Source organism: Xenopus laevis, chromosome 2S (genome assembly GCF_017654675.1).
Source record: "Xenopus laevis strain J_2021 chromosome 2S, Xenopus_laevis_v10.1, whole genome shotgun sequence".
NCBI lineage: Eukaryota > Metazoa > Chordata > Amphibia > Anura > Pipidae > Xenopus > Xenopus laevis.
The window spans coordinates 97,878,201-97,895,194 of NC_054374.1; the positions used below are offsets into that span (position 1 = coordinate 97,878,201).

The window sequence follows — 16,994 nt, forward strand, 5'->3', positions numbered from 1 at the left end:
AATACGGAGAAGAAATGCTTTACAGCCTAACAAAACAAAACATTTCTTACCAAACAATCGAAGCAGGTGTTGTGATCCATAAATGTAAGATGGAGGAGGTGGCTGATCACTTTGAGGGTAATTTTCTGGCATTAGTTTCCAAGACAACACCTACAAAAACATGCCATAATGCACATGGTTATCACAAACACAGTAAGAACACTACTAAAAATACAGCTAAACCATTGTCAAAGGTTGCGGTAAATTTGATTTTATTAATGCACATTGCCCTGCAATCTCTTCTTTCCATGTGATGCCAAAGAGGCCCATTTTCTTCCCTAAGAAAGGGACAGAAAAACTGCAGAAAGCACAGTGTGACAACCAACACACACAATGTCAGAAACAAAAAAAGGCTGCTACAACATTCATTTTTATGTATTTGAAAACACAACAGTCGTTCTGAGAACTGTTTCTGATTAAAGACTGCCTAATACTAGAATACCTGTCATACCTCCCCAAAATAGAAGAGTTAAATGGGTAGTTCACCTTTAAATTAACTTTTACTATTCTTTGATTTTCTGAGGCAATTTGCAATCTGTCATTGTGTTTATGGTTATTTAATTTGGCTTTTTGTACATCTGCTTTTCCAGTTGTAACTTCACTAGCAATTTGGTTGCTACATCTAATTTAGCATAGTAACCAGTGGTTTGAGAGACAGATTATGAACAGGAGAAGGCCAAAAAAGAAACAATAATAAAAAGTAACAATGACAACAATTAGCTTCACGGAGCACTGGAAGGCAGCATACAATGACAGTAAGTAATTGAAAAACTATTAAAAAAAAAAAAGAAATATGTAAAAATTAAAAAGATGCTAAGAATAGGACAGTCTAAAAGGTAACTTAAAAGGCTAACAACCCCTTTAAAAGATTGTGTGGGCCATATCCAAACAATTGCCAAAGGCAATTATCAGAGAAAATGGCACAAAATAAGAAATATGCATTATTCTTACACTGTTAAAAACAGAAAGGTAAAATAAATCAAAAGCAGGGTATGATTAAACAAACTTTTTTCAATCTGGAGTGAAAAAATGGCAACTATTATGTTACTGCTTAGTTGCTCCTAACTTCTTCAGCAAATTGTATGTGTATGATAATCTTTGCTCCTTTGCCTATGTTGTTTTGATGTTGTATAGCCAGACCCGCATTCTTTAGTAAGTGACCCCTCCATGAGGGCAAACAAACCAGAACCTTCTTTAACTCAATACACATAAATGACCCCAAGACCGCCTGTAAGAGCTGTGTACTGTCTGGATCCTACATTCAGACTAAACTGGGCATGCTCACCAAATGGTACCCCATTGGCCAAACAGTGATTGGCACCATTACAATTCATGGTCGGATTGGTCCCTACAATGGCCCCCTGGCCTATCATTTGATTGGCCCCTATTGGACACTGCCTTTGTGGTTGGTAGAAATAATCAAACCCTGCTCTGCATTAACGACAGGGGCTGTAACCTTTCTGGCTTACAAAGGTGGCTGTTAAGAATTCCAATTTGTTAGTCTTTTCACATACATGGAAAACCACAGAGACTACCCAGCTGTAAGCCATCACAGCTGTATCCACATGCTCCAGTAACCAGCAATAGCAGTGTCCAACCCTGGCATCATCCACAAGCAGAACTACTGAATGCCGGATGGCTAACTTCTAGACTCTGAGGGAAAAGCCTGTGATGTTGAAGTTTCTGTGCTACAATTAAGAACTGCATTCCCTAAAGGAGTTGTGTTGTATAAGTCCTGCCCTATGCCCATGTCTTCTCGCAGCAAGGTGTTGTGACACAGGGCAGTTATAAAATGACGTGTTTGACAATGTCAACATACATCAGCAAATATAATGGTTACCTCATTGAGCTCATTATTTCTCCGACCTTCTAATCCAGAGAATACAGAACTTCCGTCTTTGCTGGGCGTTAATGTGATTGGTGAAGACGACCCACTATGTACAGGAGTCTCTATGCGCAAGAAAAAAAAATGTAGCAATACACTTAAAAATTGAAGGTATTTGCACAGGACTTAAGAAACTGATATTTCCTGTCCTTAATCTTCATTATGACTAAAGAGACTCTTGTATATTTATAAGTGACAGTTTTCTTTCTACAGGATTTGTATTCCAATGATAGTTCACTGAGACTACAATTTTTTTTTTTTCAAAGTACCTTTGCCTTTAAGAACTTTACAGGGGCAATGTGAGTATAGATTTATACTTGCATACATAAGCAAAAATCTGTTCATGCTCAAAGTGCAAAAAAAATTTTCTGCAGAGACTGAGATCGACAAGGTCCATTTAGGCAGAGGCTGTGAAACACCACTTCAATGTAACATTGTTCTGGAGAATGTAACAAAAAAACAAATAATGCAATCATTTTTTTCCCAAATGTCTGTTTCTGAGACTCCAGATGGGAATGTGGCCCCAGTCAGGAAACAGTGACATGATCCATTGATGCTCAGAGCACTACGGTTCATGATGCTAGTCAGATATCAAGGGGTTAGGCATAAACCATGCGCAGAAGGATTTTGATGTTAAAGTTAAAACTTACCTTTGGGCAATAGCTGCCTGAGAGCAGATGCTAATATGAAAAGAAGCTGACTTTTTTCACTACACATGAATGTGGTTTGCCAGCTCAATTAATTATTATATTTAAGAGTTATAGAACATAGTATAATTTTGGATGCTTTAAGACCCATATTTTAAAAAGTCTCAAAGCAAAGCAATATATCACCCCAAAACAGTACAATCTGAATATCCTGTACCAGGGCATTTCGGGCAATAGTTGATTGAAAAAACACATAAATGTATGTATATTTACATATTCTTCTAGATAACATACTTAAATATAATACTTGAATATATATATATATATATATATATATATATATATAATTGTACGGATTTCCTACACCACCATTAGCACCACCATTAGCCTCTGTTACAGTTACCTATAACAAGATCCAATGGGAAAAAATAACCTACTCTTTTCTAAATGTAGAAAAAGCTTTGGCATTGATGTTGGAGTTTCTGGATGTCTTCGTTTTGGTTGTGGAGAGGCACTGCTTTCTGACATTCTATCACAGCTTGTACTGTGCCTTGTAGAACGTCTCAAAGACTGCAAAATGTCTGGCTCTGTTCTTCGTCTTTTAGGAGTGGCTGGCTCCCCTGTTGTAGGCTGACTGTCAGTTGACTGTGGAGTTGGTGGATTTAAAAGTGGTGGACTTGGCGATACTTCCTCCTGATATCTGGAGCAAGGAAACAACACAACTATAAATTAATATTAAACTAAAGAAATCCCACTCCACTACATTATATGTGCTTTTCTCAAATAAAGGTATATTCTGACTTCTATCCTCCATAATTAATCCCTTTGTCCAAATGGATCAAGACCTTAAAAGGAAGACCAAACATACATTCATTTATGTAGAATAAACCAAATCAATTCTGAAATATATATATATATATATACAAACAAGGGAAAGTTGTGCTCACCACTATTTTTTAAAACCATTAGGCGGGGGTGCAATGAGGCTGTGACCACAAAATACATATAGTCAAATACAAGATTCCTCTGCACTCAACCCATTATCAATATATTTAAGACAGCGACATTTTGTGCATGCTGCTACTAAAAAATGTCTTACCCTTTAAACAAAACAGGGATTGTTTGTCCATATATTGCAATATATTTAAGCTGGCCAACTACGTCAAAGTCATCCCATATCTGGCCAGTCCTACGCTTAATTTTCATCTGATTCATTAAGAATTCTATTGCTTCATTATACATTTCACAAAGGAACTAGGTTTTACCTGCAACTTACTAGCTGCTTTCAAAGTAAACCTCCATACTTGGCTGCCCTTGTGGTGAGCACACCTTTCCCTTGTTTGTTATAGTTTATACAGGAGCAGTGACCAGCTCCATGTTGTAGCTCCCACCCTTCCCAGCTATAGTCAGGTGATCCCACTGGTGTCTAATAAAAGGGCAACCAAGTTTGGGAGTTTTACTTTGAAAGCAGCTAGTAAGTTGCAGGTAAAACCTAGTCCCTTTGTAAAATGTATAATGAAGCAATAGAATTCTTAAAGAATCAGATGAAAATTAAGCGTAGGACTGGCCAGATATAGGATGACTTTGACGTAGTTGGCCAGCTTAAATATATTGCAATATATGGACAAACAATCCCTGTTTTGTTTAAAGGGTAAGACATTTTTTAGTAGCAGTATGCACAAAATGTCGCTGTCTTAAATATATTGATAATGGGTTGAGTGCAGAGGACTCTTGCATTTGACTATATATATATATATATATATATATATATATATATATATATATATATATATATATATATATATATATATATATATATATATATATATTTTGCACTTAGAAAGCACGCACACAAAGCGAATGATCTGTGTATATATCAATTCTTAAGACTATGCACTGCACATGTTTGGGTCTTGCAGAGAGAGAACGGTTTATTTTGTTCCTGTAATGAGCGCTTTATGTGAAGACTACAGATTTGGATCTAGTAAAGGGCACAGAAGAACTATTACACAGTATTTAGGTACGCCATTTCATAGACCCAGTATTTCAATTTCAATGAGACGAGAAAGTTTTACATGGCAAAATAATCATTTCCACTAGTGTCTGTTTATGAAAGGAAACAAATGCCCTGCACTGATTAGATTTACAGAGGAAATGAAAATGATTTTATTTAATGAGAAACTGAAATGACAGAGTCCCTTTAACATACCTATGGCAAATAGATGCACTTTCTCTGATAGGAAGAAAAAACTTTGACGACGTCACCTTTTTATATTGTGTTTGCTCATATGGATAAAGTAGTATTAAAGGTAAAGTAAAATCAAATGTTATCCTCAAGCCATCAACCATTTCTTTACAAAGTTCAACGCTGAAGTAAAAAAAAAGAAAATATGCAGGAGTCAGTAACAAGCTAGACCACATGCTCAAGGAAGAGGTTGAATAAATACATTTTAAAAGAAAGACTAATAACGTAATCATTTGCAAAGATTATGTTTAACATATCCTTATAGTTATGTTTAACAGTGCTAGACTTTTTTAAACTGCCTCATCCTATTTCTAAGAGAACTGGCCATGTTTATAAGGGCTGCATTGATTGTACAAACTAAACAAATATTGCTTTAACATGCCTGTTGGGAAGTTTGGTCTTTCTAGTGCCTGCTCAATTATAAAATGGTTGGATCTGCCCTCATAGCTGAAGGCTCAGGGCCATGCACCTGGGCCTCTTCCCATCTCACTGCAGATGGGAAGAATTTGGGGTAGGCAGAAGAGTCACGTGCCTAAGGCACAGTGGCAGGGAAACACAAGGCACATACCTCTTCTGCTACCTAACCCTGTTCCGGTCCTTGTCCCCTCCCTTCATGCTGGTTACTCCCTGTGCTGCTGAGTCATCAGTATGCGTGCTTGCTCATGAGAGCATGTGTGGCAGGCCAGTCGGCAGCGTACAGCCAATTGTGCAGTGAGCAAATAAAACTTTGATTTGGACCCTTCCCTTTTGTAAATCTTTCTAAAACTCCCCCTAAACAGAATCCTGTTTATAAGAGATTTTGTCACTTCCAGAATCAGAAAAAAGTTTCCTAGTCTGCTGGAAAAAAAATGTTTGAATTGACTAAGCGTTTGGACAGACACCATAAGAGAGATAAAAAGCAGTATAAGCAGGGGCACTGAGCCAATGTGGAGAATTGAAAAGGTTTGAGCACCAAACAAGTTGCCAGGAGCAAAAAGCTGCTCCTGGTAACTTTAACAGCCTCAAGCGGCTCCTGACCCTGTAATGGCCCTGAGTATAAGATCATATCTTTCCAATACAAGTTCCTGGCAGAGGTTAAAAATAAATAAATAAAAAACACTTGCTATGGGCATGCACCCTTTTCTAGTAATTGTAATGTCTAGGGCAGGTTCCATCAAATGTGTAGGAAAAAGCTAATATGCCAACAGTCCCAAAATCAAAAACATAGTTAGATAATGTAAACCAGAAGGCCATATTTTTAATTATCTAACACCAGTCACTTGTAATAAAATGGAAGGCCCTGGAAAAAAAATGAGGCTGTGGAATAGCTAGAGTCTTATACATAACCAAGCCACTTTCTAGGGTATACAGGAGATTGCACTGTGTCTCAAAAGTTAAACATATTTAATAAACGACAGGAAAAAAAATTGAGACAGTTCTGTGCTGTGTAGGCTGCAAGTAACAGCACTCTCCACCTGTGGTGTCTGCAGGCCTCACTTATCAGGCATCCTTTCTGGTTCAATACCTTTAATTTTAAATACTCACACTTGCTCCCCAGGTGAAATCACATGTATATAACTGATGATGACACGGCAGGTTGAGTTGGGAGATGGCAAGCTAGGGTTAGACCAATGCACAACTACAGGGAACATTTTGGCCACGTACTGATATAATCCTTAATTTAGATCAAAGACAGTTTCAAAAATAAAGTAACATACTTCTTTTCTGGTGGGATATAATGAAGATTCATATTAACACTAGTTGTCTGATGGTGACGGAACCTCTCGTTTGCTGAAAAAGCTGCATTGATAGCAAAATGTTTCACATAAGATTCAAGAATAGTAATGATGTTGGTTTGACACGGCAGTTTTACCAGCTGAAAGAAAAACAGAAAACAATTTCCAGAAAACAGCTTATATGGGGAAATTAAAAAAAACTGCCAACAAATTGATTATTAAAGGGAAACTATACCCCCAATGAATACCCTTATTTTTTAAAATGGCAATTTTCTATTTAGGATTACCCAATGGCACATACTACTAAAAAAACTATATTATTATGAAAATGGTTTATTTACATTAAGCAGGGTTTTACATATAGCGGTTTTATTCAATGTATTAATTATAAAAGTTTATTTAAAGGTGAACCACCCCTTTAAATGCAGCTGTTAAAATTGATACATTAAGTTCAGTGTGAAAATAAAAACTGTGTAAATAGATAGGCTGTGCAAAATAAAAAATGTTTCTAATATAGTTAGTTAGGCAAAAATGTAATGTAAAAAGGCTGAAGTAACTGAATGTCTAACATAATAGCCTGAACACTACTTCCTGCTTTTCAACTCTATTAAGTCAGCGACTTTAAGGGGGGTCACATGGTACATATCTGTTCGGTGAGTTTGCAATTGATCCTCATCATTCAGCTCAGATTCAAAAGAAACAGATATGACCCATGTAGCTCCCCCTCAAGTCTCTGATTGGTAACTGCCTGGTAACCCGTCAGTGTAAACCAAGAGAGCTGAAAAGCAGGAAGTAGTGTTCTGGCTATTATGTTTCACATCCAGTCACGAAAAGGAAATACTGATATATTTGGGAGGCTGCCGTGTCCTCTCATACTGAGCACCAAGCTACAATCGCCAAGGACTGCTGTGGGTGTGCGATCGCTCTATCTTGTTTCACATCCAGTCACTCCAGCCTTTATACATTACATTTTTGCCTAAATAACTATATTAGAAACATTTTTTTTTTTTTGCACAGCCTATTTACCCAGTTTTTATTTTTACACTGAAAAATTCCTTTAATTGCTAATATTCCAGAAATACTGCTGAGTAATATATTAACTTAAGATATCAATTTGCAACAGTTCAGAATCTGCACCTGGATTATTGAGTTGGTAGACAAACACCAGAGACAGGAACATTAAACTTTACGCTTCAATTTTAATTTAAAAAAAAAAATACATAAATAAAAGATGGTAAAGCACCAGCCCTGGTGGATCTTGGACACTTTGTCAGTGGAGAAAAAGTTTCATCTGCCTTCAGCCTAAACACAGCATGGTTTCTCAGTAACTTCTTTTTAATGTTCTTCCTCACCCGTTTCCTCTTGTTTATGAGATAGCAGTCTTCTTCTAGCTTTTTCTTCAAAATGTCTGGTATTTCTAATGCTATCGTTTTTTCTTCCATGTCTTTTTTCAAATGTTACACTGGTTCTTCTTTCTACAAAAAAACAGAATATTTATCCAACATCAGCCGTTGAAGGGGTGGTTCACCTTTAAAAGTAACTTATAGTATGTTATAGAATGACCAATTCTAAGCTAGTTTTCAACTGGTTTTCATTATTTATTTTTTTATAGTTTTATAGTTATTTGCCTGTTTCTTCTGACTCTTTTGCAGCTTTCCAATGGGCGTCGCTGACCCCTTCTAAAAAGCAAATGCTCTGTAAGGCTACAAATGCATTGTTACTTTTTATTACTCAACTTTCTATTCAGACCCTCTCCTATTTATATTCGTCTCTTATTCAAATCCGTGCATGGTTGCTAGGGTAATTTGGACCCTAGCTACCAGATTGTTTAAAATGCAAATTGAAGAGCTGCTGAATAAAGAGCTAAACAACTCAAAAACAGCAAATAATAAAAAATGGAAACCAATTGCAAATTGTCTCAAAATACCAATCTCTATATCATACTAAAAGTTATCTCAAAGGTGAACAACCCCATTAAAGAGAATTAGGTAAAACTCATTAACATAATTCTCAAGTATACTCAAAATGGTTTACTTACAATCCAAAGAATACCCTTAAAATTAAAGCGCCTACCTTGCATAGTAACCCAGTTAAAATGCCTTTTGATGATGAGTTTGTTGTCTAATGAGGGAGGGGCATGAGCTGCACTTACTCGGATTACTGTCAGTGTGCTGCCCACTTCGGGAGGCAGTTGCTATGGTTCCAGCATCTTCTTTCCACTGCACACCTTTCTGTACAGCTTGTATTATCACAGATTTCGTCCCGGTGGAGCCATACGTTTAGCAGATAGACTGTGAAGAAGAAATTAAACTCCACTCATATCCAAGGATAAGCAAAGTCCACAACAGACCCGCTTCTCCCGCAGACGCAGATCGCATATTCCCCAATACTGCTAGCTTCCGCCTCCTTTCGCTCACAAATCCCGACGCCGCAAGTCTCATCACGCGAGACTGGCGTCACGACTACACGTAACGTAATGACGCATTACTTAATTGCCTTGTGGTAGCGACGAGCAGAGACGCCGTAACGCAATTGCAAGGTGTTAATGTTCAGTGTATTAGTTAGTCTCCTTATAATCTGTTTTACTTAAACTAGAAATGATTTGGGTCTGTGTGTACTGGAAATGCCAGGGCCTATTTTCATTCTCTGTCCAGACCTGCATGCAGAAATAAAGTGCTTAAAAAAGAAGTGTTTTGAGCTGATTTCTACAAATAACCCCCTCTACCTACGTGTTCTACTTCCTCTTTCCCAGGCTATGCAGGGGAGACGGCAGCATACAGCACTGTAGGATAGGAACCAATAAGCTGCTAGGCTGCCCTAATATGGAACTGAAAGCTGGCTTTGAATGTATAACTCCAGAGCTGCGATTAGCTTTCGCCTTTCTGCAGTGCCTCTGCCAGGGACTGTTTGGACACATGCACCCATTGTGATTGGATCCATGTTTAACCCTTTTACAGGACAAGGAAAATTAAACTATAGATGCCCCATTAGCTCCCCATCTTCTGTTCTGCTGATTCACTGCACATGATCTGTGCTGCTGTCACTTACTTAGCTTAGGGATCAACTCAAAATATACAGTACACATAGAATAGAAATGTGGCGGTATAAGGCTGATTAGCAATTAATATGGATATTACTACATGGCAGCACAGAAATCAGTGCAACTTGCATCAGAATTTAATAATCAGCCCTGTAGCATCAGCTTATATTACAGGCCAACCTCATTTTCTGCTTGATAATTTGTGACAACCCCTAAGCTTAGCTTCTCAACACCTGCTCAGAGACCACTGAGCATCTGTGTGTCGCAGACACTTTCTGTTGCTGCTATTGAGAAGCTGAAACTTTAGGCTGGTGCACTAAGTTCAGTATGTAAAACATGGCATTTTTAGCCCTATTCATTTTTAGGGTTAAGTTATCCTTTAAGTGCCATATTTTATTTGCAGTAAATGCATCCTAAAAAATGCCAGTGGTCTACTGAAAAGTGTGATGCCCATTGTGAATAGGATTACCAAAGTATCTGACATTTAGAGACTTCCAAATAAAGTAAGCACATACAAATTGTCCCACAATTCTCTTCAGCTCTTGAATAATCATTGTTTGTGGGGTAAAACACGAAAATATATGTTGACAAGCCCCCCAACCATTTATTTTTAGGAAGTACACATTCAGGTGAATCCAAAATGGGCAACCATTTCCTTCAACACCAAACAACTAAAGGGAGATTTACTAAAGGGCAAACTGCCCATCGCTAATGAAAATTCGTCAGAAATACCATCTGCAGGGAGAACGCCAATTTACTATCACTAGTAGAGGACAATTCGCTAGTGAAAGAGCTCTGCACTTATGAAGTTTCACACCCTTTGTTACTCCGCAAATTTTTTACCATTTGAGGGGCATGCCACAGTTGTTTTAGGATTGGCTCATGTCTAGGGCATTAGATGATCTCTTTTGTCTTTATTTTGCTTCCTTGGATCTTTTAAGTAGCCACTTCAAGCATTTGCACCAACAGCTGTAATAATGACATATATCCAACTTATATGTACCCGCCCTATTCAAATTGACCTAAGCGCAAGTGTACTAACAAACTTTAGCGAAACTTCACTATGAAATGCCCGCGCTGACAAATTAATGCTAGCTAATCATGTAGTCTTAGTGAATTTGCACCTGGCAAATTAGCAGGAAGTGTGGCAAAGCCTTCGCAGGCGAAAATTCACCCCCATAGTGCCCCATAGTCTCAACCACTAACCAAAATGATTGCTTTTGCAGAAATGCCTGAAAATTGACTCAAAGTTTCCACTTTAAAGTATTTTATCTCCCATGTAGCATTAGGTACCAAAACAAAATCCTAAATATGAACCCCAGAGGCAATGTAACTACTAAGTGACTTATAATGTCTATGTAAATTACAGTAGAAAATATATTATCTGCTATATAAACCTAAACATTTGCTTTCAATAGAAACCTATATTTTCAAATAACTTTCAAGTAATTTCCAAATTAATATACATCGGAAAATAGCTTTAAATTATATTTTCATTCATCGCACAAAAATGAATATCCTTTTTTAATAATTTAATTTACTTTAATGAAATATTAACTGCTTTGAGCTGTATTGTATATACTGTATAATTGAGGTGTACATTTCCTCTATAATGATCCCTTCCATTGCAAGCAACAGAGTAAAACAGTTACTGGTCACAGTAGATATTCTCTATAAACATTCTCTGCTGTCTACAAACAAATGCATAAAGTGTCACGGACCAGTGGAAACCTCCAGCAAATCTACTTTATTGCAGTTCATTAAATGTCCATTGGGTGTCAATATAGGGACAGATTTAAAAACCAACAAAATAGCCTATATATATACACATGTGTTAATAAAACAATCACAAATTTTAAATGCAGCTTTGAAAATAAGCTTAAAGCATAATGGCAGTGGATTAAACATGTGTGGTGTAGCTAGATAGAGAGATGTCCAGAAGTTCAGAATATATAGCAACTATGCTGCATAAAAAGCTCTGCTAAAACAAGTGTACATTTTTCTTTGTTTCAAAATATGCAAATCTTAGGGGCACCAGGCATGTACCTTCCCTGTTGCCTACCCCTAGTCTGGCTCAGCAAGTTTCGCTCTCCAATACCAAAATGAGAGGATGTGCACCTGTTCTCATTTGTTTCCATGGATACATGTGGTTGACTGCGAGTGTGCAGCCTGGCCTGGCTCTGCTCACCAAGTCAGAATCACTTACCTTCTTAAAGCTGCCAATAGATAAGCTGATGAAAACTGCCAGCTTGGCCCCTCCAGAGTTGGCACCTAATTGGTCCACGACCAGGGACTTCTCGATGGGCCAGCTGAAAATCCATTAGATATCTAGTGGGCAGATTTAAATAACCCATTGGAAGTACACCACTTAGCCCAATAGGTTTTTGTAGACCCACAGTATTATCACAGTCAGTCCACCAGACAAACAGATATTTACTGTAAATATTTTGTCCTGTTTAGTGCAGGAAACAACAAAACCATGCAATATACAATAAATCATTCATATTTTGTATAAGAATACATAGACAGTATGTTTTTGCACAATACTTTTTCATTGCACTTATGTTAAAAAAGGGGATATACTGCCTCTTTAAATAAGAATTCTGTAAAGAGCATGTTGAACTGCATTTCTGACACGACCGGCACCCAATACCAGAACAAGTGCCAAGCACCCTGGTCTCGGCTCGGCTTCACCAGTAGTGTGACCACCGTTGGGCTTCGGGAGGAGCCCTCAGCTTACTTGGGTGCCACCTGGACTTAACGAGAGGTGCAAGGCGAGATGTTCTGGCTGGCAAAGGGGCACGGCTGTTAGCAGTATTTTGGGCTGAAGGTCACGGTACAAATGGAGCAGCCAAGAGAATCGTCAGACAGGCTGGGTCGAGGCAGGCAGATATCAAGAATCGTCAGGCAGGCTAGGGTCAAACCGGGTTGTCAATCAAAGGGTTAAGCAGGAAGAGTTGTCGTAGGCAGGCGAGGGTCAGGATACAGAATGTTAGAGAGTAAGGGGCAGATTCACTAAGGGTCGAATTTCGAAGTAAAAAATACTTCGAAATTCGACCCTCGAATTGAAATCCTTCGACTTCGAATATCGAAGTCGAAGGATTTAGCGCTAAGCGTTCGTTCGATCGATCGAAGGATCGATTAAATCCTTCGAATCGAACGATTCGAAGGATTTTAATCCAACGATCGAAGGAAAATCCTTCGATCAAAAAAAGGTTAGCAAACCTTCCCCATAGGCTAACATTGACTTCGGTAGGTTTTATCTGCCGAAGTAGGGGGTCGAAGTTTTTTTTAAAGGGAAAGTACTTCGACTATCGAATGGTCGAATAGTCGAACGATTTTTCGTTCGATTCGTTCGATTTCGTTCGTATTCGAACGAATTTAACCAATTCGATGGTCGAAGTACCCAAAAAATACTTCGAAATTCGAATTTTTTTCATTCGAATCCTTCACTCGAGCTTAGTGAATGGGCCCCCAAATGTTTGGGGAGCACCGCCCATCAAGCACAGAGGATGGTGTGCAGGGTCAAATAGTGATAATAATTACAGAAAGAAACAGAGCTGACCCACAGAACTGCACCCTCCCATCCGTAACCACCAAGACTCCGGTGAAGCAAACATTAAAGTAAAACTTAACTTTTAATAAATCCTTAAAACCAAGGTCTAGAAAGCAACATTAAAATAAAGGTTAGGTATAGGAGACTGATTGACTCGGCAACACCGGGTTCGAGGGGAAATGTGCAAAAAAAAAAAAGCACTTAGATCAATATCAAGTTGTGGTTGGAGCACAACTAGTAATTACTTAGCCTTTGACAAAGCCCGCAACTTGGCGGGTGAAACGCGCGTCAGGCGCATTTTAGCTTCTGGTTAGGCAGGCGTCTGATAGGGACATAGAATTGGGTGACTGGGTGATCGGATTGGGAGGGGACCTCTGTGGGTGAAGGGGTTGGACAAATCATTGATCCGTGGGTCTGATACTGGCTGATACTTGTACCTTGGTACATTTGTGCTATAAACGCACTAAAGCACTTCAAGGCTCCAGGGCTTCCGTTACCCTGGTTCTTACTCCACTAACCTCATACCAAGAAGGGAGGGATCCTTAAGTGGGTGAAGGGGTTGGTTTGGTGGGGGTCAGCCTTGGCTGTATCAGACAGATATTGCTTGGCCGGTGAGCTAAGTAATTACTAGTTGTGCTCCAACCACAACTTGATATTGATCTAAGTGCTTTTTTTTTTTTTTTTTTGCACATTTCCCCTCGAACCCGGTGTTGCCGAGTCAATCAGTCTCCTATACCTAACCTTTATTTTAATGTTGCTTTCTAGAAATTGGTTTTAAGGATTTATTAAAAGTTAAGTTTTACTTTAATGTTTGCTTCACCGGAGTCTTGGTGATTACGGATGGGAGGGTGCAGTTCTGCGGGTCAGCTCTTTTTCTTTCTGTAATCAGGATACAGAATGCAGAATAGTCAGGAACAGGCTGGGTCAAACACAGGTAATCAAACAGACTAGATACAGAACAGATCAGACGCACAAGGCTCAGGAACCACTAGAAACAAATTCTATCACGGGCACTGGCTGGGAGTATGAATGGGCCTTAAATACCTTCAAATTTCGCGCCAAATGTGCGCCAATGCACGCTGGCGTAATCACGCCAGTGCGCCTTTACCTTTAAGAGGCACGCAGGCACGCCAAGCGCGCCCTAGAAATCAAGATGACGCTGGTTCCGGCGCCACGGAACCACGCGGCGGGCGTCCCCGCCGCACAGGTAATATTATTACAATATCATCTTGGTTTTCTCTTCTGTGCCACTTTCTTGTTTCTTAATTAGTCCTGTCTTCCCTGTCCTCCCATGAACTACTGAAAGATAAATACAGCCACTGGTTACCCCAAATGTTATTGTTAAGCTTATCCTTTTGTTGTCTGTGGCATGATGCTGTATAAACATCTTGGGCTAAGAGTGTTAAGAAATATTTTGTTTTAGCACAAACTTTATTTAACAGGGCCCTTACAAAAGCCAAAACATGATGATATTTGGAATTCAACACTATCCTGAAATATATTAAACTCTTAAGACCAAAACTAAAAATAGATTTTTAGTTTTAGTTAGAGATTTTTTTGGTGAATATAGTTTTCACCATCACAAATACAAAAAGCTGTGTCAGCTATAAGAAAAGCCTTGGAGAAGCCCCCCTCTCCAGCCAAATATCCTGTGCTTTTTCAGCTTTTCTCCGCATATATAAGACCTGTAAACAAAAACGATTAGCTTAAAGGAGAAGGAAAGTCTTCTTCCACTTGGGGTGCTAAATGTTAGGCACCCCCAAGTTATTGTATATAATTACCTGAAACCCCGGGTCGGTGCTCCTATCAGGAGAAAACTGCACAGGCCCGGGGTTATTCCAACGAGCACCATGGAGCATCCTTTTCCCGCTTCTTCTTTCTTCTCGCGGGTGCGCATGCGCAGTATAGCGAAAAGCTGAACTTTAACTAAAAAGTCGACTATTTAGTTCTACTACGCATGCGTCTTCCCCCGGGAAATTTGAAGAAAGAAGAAGCCGGAAGAGGAGCGATCCGTGGTGCTCACTGGAAGAACACCGGCCGGTGCAGTTTTCTGCTGACAGGAGCACCGACCTGGGGTTTCAGGTAAGTTTATACAATCACTTGCCTAACATTTGGTGCCTAGCATTTGGCACCCCCAAGTGGAAGAAGACTTTCCTTCTCCTTTAAGAATTACTTTACTCAGCACATTGTGTACTATACTTTGGGGTGGGGCAATGTGACTCAGAACTCAGGAAGATGATTTAATGGTGTTGGAGGGCCGCCTTTACTAAGGTTCACCAGGCTGGATTGGCTTTGGGAAGCTTTTAGCTGCTTATATTTCTCGTGCAGCTTCTTTAAGGCAGATGTCCCTTTTACAATTGGAAGATATCATGATTTGCTCGGGGTTTCGTACAACAATCCATAAAAATTGTGTTTTTTTTGGGCGATAATCCGGAAATGTCTGAGTTTCAGGCATCACACCCCAAAATAATTTTTTACAATTCAGATTGTATCAAGTCTTTTCCTGTACCAATAATAAGGTAAAAATGTGGATGTGGGTTTGGTGGAAGTGGTTTTACTAAAATAATGAGACATTTTTGGATTTTAGAAAATAACCCCTCTAGTGTACTCTTGCCCTTATGGTCTCAAACTGGTCAATTTAGCATATGTTAGCTGCACGGCCACATAAAGGCTTCAATCCTGTTATTCAACATTTACTCACCATTTACTCCAGATATAACAGATTTAACTTAAAGGAGAATCACCCCTTTAAGGTCACTAACCCTAGCAATAAAAAACATTAAACTTTGATTTCATCATTATTTTACTATGCGTCATCCATTCTGGCTTAATGTATGCTGTCAGGTTGAAAAATTGCAAAATCCAAACAAAAAAATTGCAAAATCGAAACAAAAAAATTGCACTGTGAATCATGCAAAAAAAAAAAAAAAATGTTTAGGCGAACTACCCCTTATTTCAATAACTGCACCCACAGAGCACCCCTTTTACTTTATACGTTTAAGTTATGAAAATGAATTTCCTCAAGTTTTAAGGGTTGGTCCCTTGTTATTGAAATTTTCTGTAATGTCCTCTAAGAAGAGTAATCATGCCCCTCAACCTTTTCTCCAGAGAAAACAACCCCAACCTTGACAGTCTTATATTGTAGTTAAATGCTTCCATTTCTAGTTGCATATCTCTCCTGCTCATTTATATCTTTCTTCAGATGTACTGTACACTCAGGGTCAAACTGGGCTGACCGGACACCGGGAAAAAGGCCCCCGTAGGCCGAGACCTGCTCCCCCCTGCTGCCCTGTAAAGAGCCCAACCTGTGCTGCGGCACTGGCGAATGTCGGTAAGGGGCCAGGGGACTGCGAGGAGGGCCCTTCGTTTGCAGCCCTGGTGGGCCCCCAAGGCTCCACTCAGACCCTGTGTATACCTATAAAGAGGCAAATTGATGTTTTCATCCCTTGAGTTGTTCTTGTAATGCAAGACAGAACCTTTATTAGATTTATTAGCCACAATGTGACTTTGCTAAGTTTACATAATTTGTTATTCACAAAAATCCCCAAATCCAAATTGAGGTGGTCCACAATGCACTGATATCTAGCGTATGATATCACTGATATCGCATTTATGTTATTTCTATGAAAGTACCGTACATAACTTGCATTTACCAACACTGAGTTTTTATCTGCAGGGACTTTGCATCTTGTTGATTTATATAACAATGGGTGCTGCAAAGTGGTGCACTGAACCTCTGTCATAGTTGGAAAAACTGAAGAATGATCTAAAATAACACTGGAGTAGCTCAGGGAGAATATGAATACCCTACAATGGTTTTCTTATTTTTTTAGTGCATCTTTCAGCCTTTTTTGTGGTTCACATTTT

At 38.9% G+C, this 16,994-nt stretch overlaps 1 protein-coding gene across 4 annotated transcripts in view; it reads right to left on the reverse strand.

Annotated features, from left to right (window-relative positions):
- msl3.S (MSL complex subunit 3 S homeolog) overlaps positions 1 to 8,964 on the reverse strand; it is an 11,333-nt gene extending 2,369 nt beyond the window's left edge. For 2 of the 4 annotated variants that reach the window (XM_041584180.1, XM_041584182.1), the window contains exons 1-7: positions 8,684 to 8,964; positions 7,884 to 8,006; positions 6,514 to 6,671; positions 4,781 to 4,939; positions 3,009 to 3,271; positions 1,880 to 1,989; positions 51 to 150 (exon numbers count right to left, since the gene is read on the reverse strand). In XM_041584180.1, coding sequence (XP_041440114.1) covers positions 51 to 150; positions 1,880 to 1,989; positions 3,009 to 3,271; positions 4,781 to 4,939; positions 6,514 to 6,671; positions 7,884 to 7,973 — 880 coding nt within the window. In that variant the 5' untranslated portion in view covers positions 7,974 to 8,006; positions 8,684 to 8,964. Of the gene's footprint in view, positions 1 to 50; positions 151 to 1,879; positions 1,990 to 3,008; positions 3,272 to 4,780; positions 4,940 to 6,340; positions 6,493 to 6,513; positions 6,672 to 7,883; positions 8,007 to 8,604 lie in introns of those variants that run through there. The other 2 variants (XM_041584181.1, XM_041584183.1) reach the window with 2 other exon arrangements.
- Positions 8,965 to 16,994: the final 8,030 nt, after the last annotated feature.